This window comes from Zonotrichia leucophrys, chromosome 1A (genome assembly GCF_028769735.1).
Source record: "Zonotrichia leucophrys gambelii isolate GWCS_2022_RI chromosome 1A, RI_Zleu_2.0, whole genome shotgun sequence".
NCBI lineage: Eukaryota > Metazoa > Chordata > Aves > Passeriformes > Passerellidae > Zonotrichia > Zonotrichia leucophrys.
Window position 1 is genome coordinate 5,684,184 of NC_088170.1, and position 15,006 is coordinate 5,699,189.

Consider the following 15,006-nt stretch of genomic DNA (forward strand, 5'->3'; position numbering starts at 1 on the left):
TGCCAGGATAACATAACATTCTTCCTGACATGTGGATTTCAAAACAAAACCAAAAACCCTAGGAACAATAAAGCCTGTATCAATTCCATTATACAAAAAAAAAAAAAAAAGGCAGAAGATGCAGACTTGTATGGCTCCATTCAGAAATCCAACTGCTTAGTGACAAGTGAGGTAATTTAATCCAACACTGTAAAACAGAGGGGATATGTCACCTGAAATACTAAATAATTCTCATCACTTATGCTCTCAAGAAGATATTTGCTCCAAGTAAACAAATGGCTACCAGAATGATCAGGAAATAAAGATTTCCTTATGGAACAAGGGGACCAAAATGAAGCTTGAGAGATTAATCTAAATACACTTTAAAAAGCAATTAAGGAATAAATAGAACAGGTATTTAAGAGTATAGAACAGACTGTTCAAAACTGGTCTTGGGATGACGTGTTTTCTGTCTGCAAATTACAAGTGTGCTACTAAGGAAAGGGGAAAAGTTGTGTAATCACCTACTAGTGACAGAAGCAGCCCAGAAGGCAAGCCTGTCTACTTTAAGACAAGCCAGTAATTTTCCAGATAGTATTATGTGATAGCAGCAAATGCTCTCAACAGTCAATTAGATTTGATTCAGTTGGTTTCCTCCAATTTTGTTTCACTCCTAGACAATCCTTCTGAGTTCAAATGAGAAGTGAAATTCAGTAAGTTGTTTGCAAAGGACAAAAAGCAAGGATCTATATTTGTGACTCTTCCATGCTACAGATCCTGCCAGAAATACCTATGACAAACAGGAAGCAGCCTTTTGCAGTGGTACTGTGGCTTGAGTCATAGAAGTGGCTACAAGTGCTTTTGAGCTTAGGGGAAAATACTACTAATATACTGAGTTTCCAGCAATGAAAAGGACTATGAACTCCACATGACTGATTTTAACTAGCTGTCTCCTGATCCATCTGATACCTGACCATGGGAAGAGTGCAGGTAACAATTATCACCAAGTTACTGTAGTCTTCTCTTCAGTAAAACCATGCTTCAGAAAGAACTGACTAAAAAAGATAAACCAGCTTCTGCCTCTGAAGCTGGGGGGAAAAAAGCAGTTTTTTCTTGATCAGTTTGGAGAAAGAAGATGCCCATTTCCTTGCTAGTCACAGGGCAGGAATATGACATGGCTCTAAGATCAAGATGTGAAAATGAGCCGCTTTTAGAAAATATTTCAGTTGAATAAGCCTTTTTCTTCCAATTTCAGATGCCATGTGCCTTAGTTGTACAAACCACACAAAATCACACACTGGGTCAGGCTGGAAGGGATCACAGTGGGTCACCTGCTCCCACCTCCCTGCTCAAGCAGGGCCAGCCCAGGGCACAGGATTGCATCCAGCTGGTTCCTGGCTACCTCCAAAAAAGGAGACTCCACACCCTCTCTGGACAAACTGTTCCAGTGCTTGGTCACCTGCACAGCAAAGTTCTTCCTCATGTTTAAGTGGAGCTTCTGTGCAGCAGTTTCTGCCCATTGCCTCTTGTTCTATTGCTTGGCACCACCACTTACACAGAAAATATCCCAGCTAACTATTGTATACAAGGACAGAAGCTAAGCTGGGGAAGCCTTAACCACTGCATTTCAAGTCGTGCTTATGATAAAGAGCTTCAAATACCTTTTGAAAATCTTAAAGCCTAGTGAAATCAGAATGCAGTAATAATCACAAAATAAACTAAACTAAAAAAAACAGAACCAAACCAACACAAAACAAAACAGCAATCATCAAAAGAAACAACTAAACCCCAAAACCTCATGAGGAACCCACAAAGGCAATTTTACATTTTTATAAAGATTTCAAGACAATATATATTTTTTCATATTATTTTGCTACTATACTCTTTTCAAGAAGAAAACAGGTTCAAGTTTTATGTACACACTCCACTGCATTGCAGTTTTTGTTTAAATATTTCAAGTTCAGATTAACACACTAAAACCCCTAAGCCTGATTAGGCACTGGGCGATAACCACAGAATGGTTTGGAATGGAAGGGACTTTAAAAACCATCCAGTTCCAATGCCCTGCCATGGGCAGGGACACCTTCCACTAGACCAGGTCACTCACACCCAGTGCTGAAGCCACTCAGGCTACTGCTACAGCTACACAAAAGGGGTTACTCAGTCAAAAGAGAAGAAAACCAAGAACATTAATAACATGCAACGGAGGGTTTAATTGAAACATGCTCTCTGAAGGGAAAAGAAGCAGATAGAATCTGCCAAGTTGTGTAGCACCTGAGTTAGTGAAGGTCCTGGCAAAGGAGGCAGCTGCTCACTGGATGGAGTGCCAGCCGGGAGGTCAGAACCTACTGGGAGCACCTATGGACAACGGAGAGGAAACGCGCGTCCGTCAGACTGGAACAACAGCAGCATCAGGTACCAGCTACACTCACTCAGTCATACAACAGGAACCTTCACTTATTGTTTTTGTAGAGAATTCCTTCCTGGACAGTTAGCATAGAGTCTTTAGGGACTTTTACAACCAAATTGGGGAAAGTTTGATGTGTTTTTATTTTATAATCCAGATTATCCTTGAGCAGCCAAAATTTCCAGTTTAAACAAGCTGTAGTATCCAGAAATAAAGTATCTTGGGGATATTATTTTCAAGTCTGGAAGAAATGCTAAAATAATTAATCCAAGTAGCTTAATTTCTAAAATGGTACAAGAATGTACTCAGTCTCCTTTCAATAGCTCTATGTTAACTGTCCATTAGAAACTGCAAGCTGCATGCTTCCAGCAAATTGTTCCAAGCAACTTGACTTGAGAAGAGGAACTGTCAATGCCTGAGGATGTCTCCAATTGTTGAGAAACAGATTTGTAGAGCTCTCACACCAGTGTTGTGATCCATCAGTTCTTTTTGAGCCTGAAAGGTGTTGATGACCCACAGAAGGTGATTAGGCCATGCAACTGGGTAGGGGGAAGTATCCAGGTTATGCAGAGGAGGTTAGAGAGAGGTTAGAAGGAGGCATCAAAGCCTCCTCACCAGGTCAGACAGCACATTCCAGTTAGTCATTTCCATTGTTAGGGAAGTGGCAAGTTCTAGGAATTAGGCAACCCATTGCACAATTTGCAATTCTTATTCTCAGCTGTCATCTTGAGGTTTGACAGTGCCCATGAAGTCTGAGCACACACACAGCCCAGGAGTTACAGCACAGCGCCCCTGTAGGGCCGTGAGCTCTGCAGGACAGGGGCACAGGCCACAGCCTGCTCCAGAGCCAGCTCTGGCCTGCAGTGTGTTACACAGCTCAAAGTAAAGCTTTAAATTGCAGGAGCAGCTGCCCAGTGAAGATGCTCTCCCCAGAGTTATCTATCCTGCCAATAACACTTCAGCAGGAACTGGCTGAGTTGTGTTAGCTCAGCTTTTCTGTGCAGCAGGAACACGTGTGAGGCTGTTACCTGTTCTGAGGCATGATGAATTTTTAAGGTGTAGTAACTTCATCATTTAGTTTATAAATAAGAGGCAAAACATACTTTAAATACATTGCTAAGACAAGCTGAAACACATTTAACTGTCTGGCCATAAACAAAATGAATACACAGACACAGAGTCTAGCAAACCCCAGAAGACTAAAGCAATAAGCTCCTTAATGCTCAGCAACAACACAAAGTGAAACTAAAATTAAACCTTGTAAAAAAACTAATTTCTAAAGGAAAGCTTCAGAGAGGAGGTGGGATTTCTACAACTGACAATCAAAAACCCTATAACATTTATTATATTTAAACCCAAGTCTTTGCAATCACAGATTTGCAATTAGCAATTTTTCAACTGCTCTGACTGTTCCTGAATGAATACCAGTTCCCATTTTTTTCCAAAATTTCTTTTTTAATTTTCAATTTCACTGAAATATTAATGGCTGTCTTTGTGTCTAGACTTCCTTATCAACTTTTCTGGCACATATTCCCACTCTTCCACAGCAGAGATTTTCTACTGTCTTTGACAACAAAGAGTACAAAGGAAAGACTACTAATGAATGGAGATGCTGAGAGCATTGGCTCAGCCTGAATTGGCCTGAAACTGGTTCATAGCAAGGCTGGCTCAAGACAGCCAACACAAAGTGTTGATGAGTACAAAAAAACATTACAGAAACAAAAAGAAGAAAGTATTAAAGTTTTTGATTTGTTACCTGAAAGTTTCTTCAATTTACTTCCATTTAAGGAAAGGACTACCAAAATATTTAAAATACTGAAAAGTGCTGTGTCCCCACACAGGCAGACATTTAAAAGAAAATTTCACATATTGGTATATCTGGTTGGTGAGCAGGTAACAACATCCACAGCACCTTTCAAGTTGTTACTGTGAGTCATTATTTCTTTGTGAAAGAGTGTTTTGCTTGTAGAACATGAGTCAGTAAACAAAAAGTTTGTTTTCAAGTATCTTCTAAACTTCTCAAAATCTTGCTCTCATAAATCTAACATTTAAAAGGAAAACAGTATCCAGGTATCAAATAAGTAGCAGAGAACTTAAAAAAACCCGAACCCTTCCAGTCAGGTTCACCCTTGACTGCAAGGAACAGGTTTATGACAGGAAGCAAAATTCCTCCATCTCAAATCCACCACTTGGTGAAATAGACAGCCAACCATCTCAGCCTAGTGGTTAAGTACAAGATAAAAAGCTATTTAAAGCAAGACATCCAAATTCTTTTTAAAAAATCAGTATCAATAAAAAAAAACTAAACAAACACAAAAAGCAAACCACAGTTGCTGCACTCTTTGTAGTTTAAGAAGAAAAACTAACAGTGACATAAGAGACATCTCTCAGAAGCATAAAAGAGAAGTGAACTGATTTTACCCATTAGGGACAAAACAGAACACTTCTTGGGACACATAAAAACAATCAGAGAATAAACCTTCAATACTGCATTAAATGAAGAAATTTCTTCCTGAATAACTATTTTGTTTTACACAAAGGGTGCTGCCCAAGAAGGTGCTCCAGCAAGAGGTGACCATGGACACTGATGCTGCATCTCTTACCGGTACCCTGCTGAGGGGGGGCTTGGAAGGAGAGGTCCCTGCTTTCACTGCTGCTGTGGCCACGCTGCTCGAGGCAGAGATGTAGCTCACCGGGGTGATCACCTGCCCAGGAGTGGCAACTGGAGTCAGCACTGGCAAGCCAGTTGGTCCAAGAGGCAAGCTGCTCGGAGGTATACAAGTGCTAATGGATGTCAGGGGTTTGCTTGGTGCAACAGCAGTGGTTGGGATGCCAGGAACAACTGTGGTTTCCATTACCAGAGAGGTGTCCAGAGACACTGACGGATGCACCGTTCCCACGTTGCCGTGCTCGCTGAACAGAGACCGCAGCTTTTCTTCCAGGGTCTTGATATCATCAATACCAGGGGCTTTAGACTGAGCATCAGCATCAGCCTCCAGACAGTGAACATGAGGCTGGTTGGGCAATGGAGCTGGTTGAGGCTGGCTGTGGATCAAAGTCTGCTGTACTGCAGGCAAGTTAGTGACTGGCTGTGGCAAGACACCGGGTAAGGGAACCTGGGGCAACATGGGTGTTGCACCTGAAATCTGGGGTAGGACAGGTGTTGATGTAATTCCTGATGGAACAAGTAAGGGATGGATCACTGGCTGAGAGACTGAACCACATATGCTTGATGCTATTGAGGATGATAAAGGTGCACCAATGGGCAGAGATAAGCCAGCTGCACTGCAGGAATGCGACTTGTCCAGAGAGTGCCCACTCTCAGGCAGTGACTGTGGAGCACTTACGACTGTTGTTTCTGCCAGACTGGACACAGAGCCACTGCTGCTGAGCTGGGGAAGCTGCAAAGCCACGTTCTGAGCCACAGACAGGGCAACAGACGTCTGTGCTGCTGCCATACTACTCACAGTCTGAGGAGCAGACTGAGATGTCACAGCTGGTGCAGCAGCACCGAGAGCAGTGACCCCAGGAACCTGGGCAGGTGGCAGTGCTGAAGATGACGGTGTGCTGGCACTGGCAGCAATGTCTGCAGTCACTGGCTGAGCAGGCTGGGACGTGGCAGATAAGGAGAAAGAAGCAGGGGCGCTCACGCTGGAAGTGACACCGGTCGATTGCTGTGCAGATTGTGAGGCTGGAGGTGGAGAAATAGAGCTTGGCACGCTTGTGCTTGGTGCAACTCCAACAGCTGCACTTTCTGAAGGCAAAGTAACAGATCCTGGAAGAGAAACACCAGTGCTGGAGGAAACAGATACTGAAGAAGTAGCCACGGATGCAGGAGCTGCACCACTGCCCGCCATGGTAGAAAGTGCAGGTGGAAATGGTGGTATTGTTTGATTGAACACTGGAGGAGCTGTGCTAGGTCCTTCTGCCATCTGAGCGTGCCCCATCTCAGAGAAAGCTTGCTGCAAGCTCAGTGATGATGCTGAGTGGGAGAGATTCATTCCAGGACCATGTACAGGAGATGCTGCAACTGGAAAAAAAGAGAATTATTAGTCCACCTGAAGAAGTTCATTACAGTATTATTGTCTACAGCTAGACTAAGACTACATTTACTTCCTAGCATTAAAAAAACCAACAAACAAACAAAAAAAACCCCATAGCAAAACAACAAAACACACAAATCCAGGCTTATATAAAAATACAGAATTAAGGTTTCAGAGTCTTGCAGACAGTTCATCAGCAGTTTTCCTCCAAGAATCCTGCATGGTATGACCCAAATTTTGGTCACCTCTTATCAGCACAGACAGCTCCCTACTTCCCCACATACTTTGAGAGGTCTTCAGTAACAGTTCAGTTCACTAACTTCACAGTTTTGAAGAACATGTCTTAGTCATCAGCTTTGAAGATTTTGGAGAACTCACCCATATCTGAAGTTTCATTTCCTCCAACAACAGCAGATGTGAAAAAGCCCTGTTCTTTCAGTCGGTTCTCGGGGACGGGGCTGACAATGAACCGTCTTCCAGCAGAATGAACAACCTGGGTAAAGGAGCTAGAGGGAACCCCTAAACAAAAAGAAGGTGGATGTTGAGTGACACAGGGTTGCAATTAAATACATAACCTGCAATATGGAATGTGCACTCCATCATACAAAATAAAAAACTTGGCTGCACCCATCCGCTGAAACAGAAAAAGGTAACTGTTGAAAAAAATCACAAAAGACTTACCTATTCTTTGTGGCATGGAAGATGTAGGATCTGGCTGTTTGAACTCTAATTTCTGTAAAGTAAGATAAAATTTAAACTTCTATTCTGAAACAGAATCCCACAAGATAGTTCTTAAAACGCTAGCTTACTGAAATGTGCGCATTTAAGGGAAGCAGTAGGTGGGACCCAAGCACCATCACCAATCTAGAGGAATTCTGCCCAAATAAATGTCAGCTACAGTGTTCTTAGAGACTCTCAGCTTACTGACCGTCAATGTAACAAACTGATCTAAAAATTCTTTTGGAAATCCAACTGATTTCCTTAAACACCCAACAAATAAATGGATGTTCCAAACTAGTTCTGGGTGTAATTAAGGCAGAGATTCAGGCAAAGTCTCTACTTTCAGCACCCAGCAAACAGTTTCAAGCCATGTGTTTCCTAACCAAGCTATCCAATCTCTTAGAGCTTCACTGGGTGGAGGGCCTGAGAGCAGGCTCTCAGTGTTTAGTGAGCAGCACAGGGTTGGGGTTTCACTGTCCTACCTCACAATAATCTCAAATCCAAGAAGCATCAGCATTTAAGACTGTCTGTTTAGTGGACTGTTAGGAGATTCAGCAGCTTCGGAAGTCTTCAAACACATCAAAAAGAGGTGTGTTATTTAGCTTTCTAACTTCATTTTAAGCACTCACTCAGATATGAAGCTTTCTCTTTTTGTCTTTTAATTATTGATCTTTGATATCTCTCATAGGAAGATTCTATTTCTAGCTACCCTACTCACAAAGCCATACCACCCAGAATGGAAGATAGACAGCAAGAGCTGAGGCAGTCTGTCCTTCACATACCTGTGACCCCGGGAAGAAGCCGTCGTCTTTTGTCCGCATGCTCTCCAAGCCCTGGTCCCCCTCAGGCTCCACGCTGGCATCCTCACTCAGCATTTCATCTGCTTTCTCAATAATCTCTCGTACCTGTTCTACAAATGAGTCTCGCTCTGTTGCTAAAATAAACTCATTCTGCACCTGCAAAAGAAAAAAGCAACATTCATTTTGCACAAACAATTTCAAAGCAAAATATTGAATAACCAGAATTTACTCTTGGTGCTGATGTCTGTCTTCCCTTTGCTGTTCTTCTGAATAAGATGAAAGTGGTGACACCATAGAGAAAAATAATTGTTTCTCAAACTATCTCCAGCACAGAAGTGTGTGCCCTGGTTTAATCCTTGCTGTGGAGAACATTCAATCTCACTTCTTCATAAATTGTCACCTCAATCTTTGCTTAGCACAGGGAAATTTAAAATTAGCAGTCTTATCTTACTTCAATTCCTCCTGTCTAATGAATGCAATGTGCATTAAGAGACACATTTAAAGAGAACTACAACATAAAAGAAATTGAAAATTCTGTATTGCAAGAAGTCTTCTGTGTTTCTCTCTTTCCATGCCATACACAATTTCTCCTCTATGCAGGTTGCACATGACTGATTCAAGTCTGGCTGTGGTACATAAAAGCCAGTATGAATTATGTTCCAAATACAGGGAAAGAAAGGTAGCTCAGCCTGTCTAGTTCCAATATATTGTACTGCTTTATGAAAATAACTTCTCTTGCTTATGTTGGATAAAACTGGTTTAAACAAGTATACTTGGTAGTTAGAAAGACCAAATCATATTCTTGATTTGGTCTAATCCTTGAGAGTATTCTGTCTCCTGAAATTATGCATGGAAAAACTCGGAGACAATCCATGAAACAGAAGTAAAGCTGTCAGTCATAGAGTCTCTGCTGGAAAAGAGAAATAAAGTGCCTTAGAGGAAAAGCTTAGCTTTTACATCAAATTCCTGGGATGCTGGTTCAAGAAAAGGCAAGTCAGGCATGATGTGCTTATATCAGCCTCTGCAATGCAGAATACTAGTTCAAGAAATCTTCAGTACTTTCAGTTTAGGACCAACAGGCAATTACATGGGGTATGCCTAACAGTATCATGATTAAAAGGAAACCAAGTCTTGCAATCTAAAGTTTGCTCAATATTCAACAAGGAACCAATGAGCACAATGTTCCAGATTCAGATGTTGAAATTAGGCTGCACACTTTTAACTGCTTGACTGCATTCTGGATGCAAAGTACACTTACTTTGCTTCTACTCATCTTCAAATATTTGTGGTTTTTGTTGCTTGGAGAGTGTGTCTTAGTTTTGCCTTTGATTGTTTAGTTTTCATCAATCAAACCTACTCTGATTTCTTCATAGGATCACTTCAGGTTTAAGGTGAAGAAAGACATCTGTGTACTCTCTGTATTCCCTGGCACAAAACCTCATGTTATTGACTGTGCTAATATCTGTACTTAGGCAAGAACCAACTTCTGCCTCTTTCTCAGAAAGCCATTAGTGGCAGAGAATTTCTCCCATATCACTGGTTTGGTTCCTTTTGACAAGTACAAACCCAGCACACACCAATTCAGATTCTGCCACCTCTCTAAGGAAAGGATAATTACTGCACAGGTGCCCAACAAGCTGTCAAAAGATACTGTGTTCTGTCACCCCCTCCAGCTTCAGTAACATTAAAACCATCTCAGACTCATTTAGACTGTACCAGACCATAAATAAGAGCTTTTAATAAAAAAAAAGAAATGGGGATTCTATTCTATGCTACTCAATACTCTTATTTAAATGTATCTTTATAGGACAAATTCTTTCCTGTGCCTGGCCATCATACATTAAATAGAGAAGCTTCTTCTTTTGATAGAAGTCAAGAGCAGCATCAGTCATATGTACTTTCAAAAACCAAAATACAATTCCCTTTCTTAATTTAAAGGCGGAATCTTCCCATTTTAATGGACAATGATGGTAAAATGCTTGAATAATAAGATATAGCAATGCCTGCTCTTAGAGAAGCAAACAGAATTTCTTTAACCTGGCACTTCCAGAAGGTTGCTTGCAGTTTTGAAAATGTCATATTCAAAAAAAACCAAAACCAAACAACCAGCCAAAAACAAGAAGAAAAAACAGAAGCCGTTTTTTCACTTGATAAAAGCCTAAATTCTACAGTAAAAACAGATGCAAATTTTCATGACTTGTGCACACGACATTAATTAATAATCAGACTGCCAAACAACTCTGTGCCAAATTTCTAGCTGTGGTTGTGTACCAATAAGGTGAACACACACCATGCTACATGAGAGACCAATTCCACACCATAAACAAAAAAAATACAGCTGCCTGGAGTCTCCATCTCTAAAATACATCTTACCATAATTGTAGCTATCTCCTCAGGGTTATCACCATCCAAATCAAATTTGAAAGTAACCATTTTCCGATTGTGTGTCTCCAGCTGGCATTCCACTACCCGATCACCTTTGTTGGAAACCTAAAGCAAAGAAAATAATACTTCAAACCAAAAGCACAAGAATCTAAGTTTGCTGAGACAACCACCAGTACTGGTATAATACAAACATCTGTGAACAAACATGTTCTGTCTTTCCAGTCTAATAAATGGTGCCATGTAGAGCATGACCTTTGTCTGAGGATACATCGAATATTCTGGAATAGTTTGTGCAGCCATTGGTAGCTTAGCAAGGCAGTTTTACCATATCTAATGCCCCAAAAAGCTCAGATGATATTTGGAATGCCTGTAGAGGCTTAAAAATGCATCATTACTACTCAACTGTCCCTGAAATTAAAAATACTCACATTTAGAATCCTCAGTTTTGGCCTAGAAGTCTTCTCATGGCGGGAGCGGCTGCGGACGGATCTCCGCATGTGGCGTTTCGTTGTCCTCCCCTCGTGCCTTCCACTCGAAGCTGGGACATTCTCATTGCCATCACTCAATCCAGAAGCAACATCAGAATGTGCACTAGAAACAAAAGACAACTTCCTGTTAGCTTCCATGCATTCCATAGGTGCAACAATACTCTAATCAACCACGTGATTCTGTTCAGGGAAGTGGTAGATGTGTGTTAATCATCAAGTAGAAGAAGTGTCCTGTCAACACTTCATGTTGCTTAAACAGAAATTCTAACTGTGATTATTTTGCTACACCTCTTGAAAGCTGAGTTGTACAAAACTATCTTATGTTTTCAAGCTATTTCGAGTTTGAATTCTGCTTAAGTGCCAAAAGGACAAAAAACCTGTCACTTAGGATCCATCTGACATGACAAATAAAAAAGTTAATCACTATACACAACCTTACTTATTCCCACCATAAAATACTCCACATAACATACTCCACCCTTCCTGACCCTGTTTTTCCTCAAGGAACTTTAGTTATTCTCATCCTCAAGAACACTCCCAGTGAAAAAAAAAATACTCCTGATGAAAAAATGTATCTAAAGATTATCCATGGATGTATAATCTAACACATGACATTAAAATTCAGTTTGGTGAACAGAAGCAGTGCTCACCTATCCATAGAAGAAGCCAGAGGGGTAGACTGAGCAGGCTGTGTTGCTGGAAGAGTCTCTGAAGCAGCAGTCTGTGAGACTCCCTGAGTACCCTATGGATGGAAACCTACAATCAAGAACCTCTCCCAAAGAGTACAGTTCCTCTTCAAGCAACCCATATCTTCAGTGTTTTCACCCAAACCAGTTGTAAAGCTGAAAGCTCTGGCTTTTTAGAAGTTTGAACAGCTGGCATCTAGGACAGCTTTAGTTTACAAAATACTCTAGAGCAAACTGCAGTGAAGCAAAATGTCATCTGAGGAGGGGTGAGGAGAAGAAACCAGCCACACATCCTTTCTACTGCCACATGTCACTACAGCTGGCCATGCAGTCACAGTTTTACTAACAGAATGTGCAAAAGGCAAGCCAATGCAGAACAGAGACAATTCCAATTCTCCCTGCAAGAACCACGCTGCAGAGAATAGGCACCATGACAGATTCTCAAAGGCTATTGACTGCAGCTTGTCTTTGATATGGCAAAAATGTTCTACAGTACTAGCAAGAAGTGAAGTGTTTTACTGCTTTTTGCCTGCAGGATGCACACTCACTTCCCAACAGAACAACCAGTGGCAACAAGGTCCCCACATTGGCATGACATTCTGCTGTAAGAAAAAGGCAATTTGAAATATTAACTTCCAACTGAAGACAAGCACAGAAGGGATTAGTTCCCCACAGAGATACACTGTTGCACAAGTCAAACATCCAAAATCTATTGTTACATTATATTCCATATATTTACCTCCACAACTGCCTGCTGTGAGGAGGCAGATGAGGCCTGTTGTGCTAAACTCACAGGAGGCTGGGCCACCTGAGCCTGTCCTCCCAGGCTGCCCATGGAAACCAGAACATTCTGTTCCCCATAGGGCTGCACAACAGGAGCAAGGTACCCTGACTGGGCCATTGCATCTGTGGGCAAGGGAGGGGACAGCACAGCAGAAGGAATACTGGCAGAGGCCACAGCTGAGGAAGGTGCAACGCTCGAGTCCCCTGGGTATTGAGGTGTCAGCCGAGATGGGAAGCTCTGCAACAGAAACGAGGGAACCAAGTCAGTGAATGGAGAGCTAATTAGGAAACATGACAGTGATAAAAAAATATCAGTTCCAGGGACAGGTTCCAACCTTCTGTACTTGTTCAAGCACTCCCAAAATCTTCCCAAAGAAGTGGAGCAAACTGCTCATGCAGCCAGCATGAAAGTCACCACGCCCAAACAAGCAAATTCCCACTCACAGTCCCAAATCTTAGGCAAAACAATCTTTACTTCCCAACTCTTGCAGCTGCCTATATAGCTTAAGATTTTAAAGCCTGCGATTAGAAATGAGCTTGAAGAATTTTCAGGCTGAACAACTACAGCTCAGATGTTATACAACTGCTGCTGATTCTTGAGATTAAATAGCAAAAACACTCTTGTGTTTTTCCTGTCCTCTCATAATGAGCTGACCCAGAAACAAGGAACACTTCCATCATTATTCAGGTTGCCACTTTGCCAGTGAGTGATCACAAAGTTGCTGAAGCAGTCTGTGCCCACCAGTCCAGCAGTTCACAACCAGCACCAGGTACTTACGTCACATCCAAGATCCATGGCTGCCTGACTGATTTCTATGAACTCCCTGTCCCACCCCTTCCCAGACTTGGAATGAAATACTGACATTGTTGAATATGCTGCCATTGATTTTCTTTCCAACACACATCTCCTATTTTGAAAGTTACAATTTCTTTATTTCTTTTTCCCCAGGCTGACAGATCTCATGAGTATATAGCTGTCCTCTCTCACACAGTGGTTGAACAAAGCCCTGCACTATGATTCTGTCATTTTAGACAAACTCCAATGCCAAATATGAAAAATTCAAAACCCATGGTTGTCCAAGGACTTTTTTTCTTCTCTCCCCCTTAAAATGGTTATTTACCATATAACAAAATTGATCCTAGTGGCTTAATGGCTCTCATGTGAGAAGTGAGCTGGCCAGGGCACGCAGCTCAGATCTGGTACCTTAGAGGAACGGGCAAAAAATGTGGAGAAGAGGTCTGCTGGCTTGCAACAATACCTGGTAAAGAGCATCTCCAGCAGGAAGTGAAGCTTCAGCAGCTTGTCCAATGCTGACTGGCAATCCCACGGCCTGGACAGGCGGCTGCAGGAGCTGCGGGAGAACCTGGCTGGGCAGCTGAGCCAAAGGCTGCATCAGCGTGGGGAGCTGGCTAGGGACAACGCTGGCTCCTACAGGAACAGCAGCGGCCGCAGCAGACGTGGCCAGCGTGAGCAGGGGCTGGTTCATGCCAGCTGCCATGGAAATGGGCAGCGACTGGAAACCTGGCTGAGCCACTGTCACATGAGGAGCTGCTACAGGCAACTGAGACACTGGGAACTGGGGAACCACGGAAGTTGGCAAGGCCTGGCCCATGGGTAGGAAATGAGAGCCAATGGGGACTGATGGGGCAACTGAAGGCTGAGGGAGAGAAGATGCTGCAACAGGTAATTGAGGCTCGCCTTGGATGATCGACACTGGTTGGGAAACAGGAAGCTGGGGAGGTAAAGAAAAATAGAGATAGATTTTTTTTTTTAAGCAGGGCTGCGGAAAGCAGAGTTTTACACATTAGTCAAAGAAAGCATTATTCAAGTTACAGCACTCTGTTAAAGTGGCTGGGGAGCACAGTTGGCAGAGCGGCCGGGAAGCTGGCTGGAGTTCCAAACAGTCCTCGCTTTGCAACACTTCCCTTGAAGAGCTCAACAGGCTCTTGAAACAGACACCCACAGAGGGTGAAAGAGCAACATTTGAATATCCTGAAGCACTGATTTGTGCATAAACAGAACCAAATTCTCCTCAACTCCGTCCCCAGACCCAAGCCTGCCTTCTTACAGCGAAGAAGTGCAAACCCTACAACAAATCTGTCAGCTTTGAGTATGGGGACTAAAGCAAAGGAGAATTAAAATCCACTGTGCCAGCATTCAGAGAATGGCAGGGGATATGTCAATTAAAGCCAGCAAACGATGCAACTGGAAAGGCAGTTTAGATGAACAAGCAACAAAACAATAATTTTTAAAACAAAACTGCGGCTCACACATTCAACAGAGATATGAGCCAAAATGAAGCAATATTCAGTAACAGAAGCTTCTTGATCAGGAAGTAAAGGAGAAGAGCTGAGTAAGAAAGATGACAGAATGAAGAAAGGAATCCTATAGCTCACTACCTAAATAAGTGAGTATGTTTTACACATGTAATGGTGCAGAAGATAGATAGTGGATGGGAAACAGAGAAATGACAAGCTCCTGAAAATCTGTTCACAATTCACCATTCATCAATATGCTTCCTGATATTTTTGACTATTTAAAGATCTTTGTGCATGGAAGTGTTCTCCTTCCCTCAAATTACTCACGACTGCCATGTGTAAAAGGGTTTCCAACACATTTTCAACAAAACTGACACTTTTCAATAAGAATACTCTTGTTTGTATGAATGTTTTGAAACCATTAGAAAAGATGACAAAAGTGAAAGCAGCAGCATA

The 15,006-nt window shown here is 42.2% G+C and overlaps 1 protein-coding gene across 10 annotated transcripts in view; it reads right to left on the reverse strand.

The window, feature by feature from the left end:
- Positions 1-15,006, reverse strand: part of WNK1 (WNK lysine deficient protein kinase 1) — a 98,204-nt gene that overhangs the window by 16,365 nt on the left and 66,833 nt on the right. For 8 of the 10 annotated variants that reach the window (XM_064736221.1, XM_064736281.1, XM_064736274.1 and 5 more), the window contains 10 exons: positions 13,551-14,024; positions 12,248-12,529; positions 11,473-11,564; positions 10,763-10,925; positions 10,323-10,439; positions 7,932-8,105; positions 7,111-7,162; positions 6,808-6,948; positions 4,990-6,416; positions 2,254-2,337 (listed from right to left, as the gene is read on the reverse strand). In XM_064736221.1, coding sequence (XP_064592291.1) covers positions 2,254-2,337; positions 4,990-6,416; positions 6,808-6,948; positions 7,111-7,162; positions 7,932-8,105; positions 10,323-10,439; positions 10,763-10,925; positions 11,473-11,564; positions 12,248-12,529; positions 13,551-14,024 — 3,006 coding nt within the window. The remainder of the gene's footprint in view (positions 1-2,253; positions 2,338-4,989; positions 6,417-6,807; positions 6,949-7,110; positions 7,163-7,931; positions 8,106-10,322; positions 10,440-10,762; positions 10,926-11,472; positions 11,565-12,247; positions 12,530-13,550; positions 14,025-15,006) is intronic. The other 2 variants (XM_064736266.1, XM_064736289.1) reach the window with 2 other exon arrangements.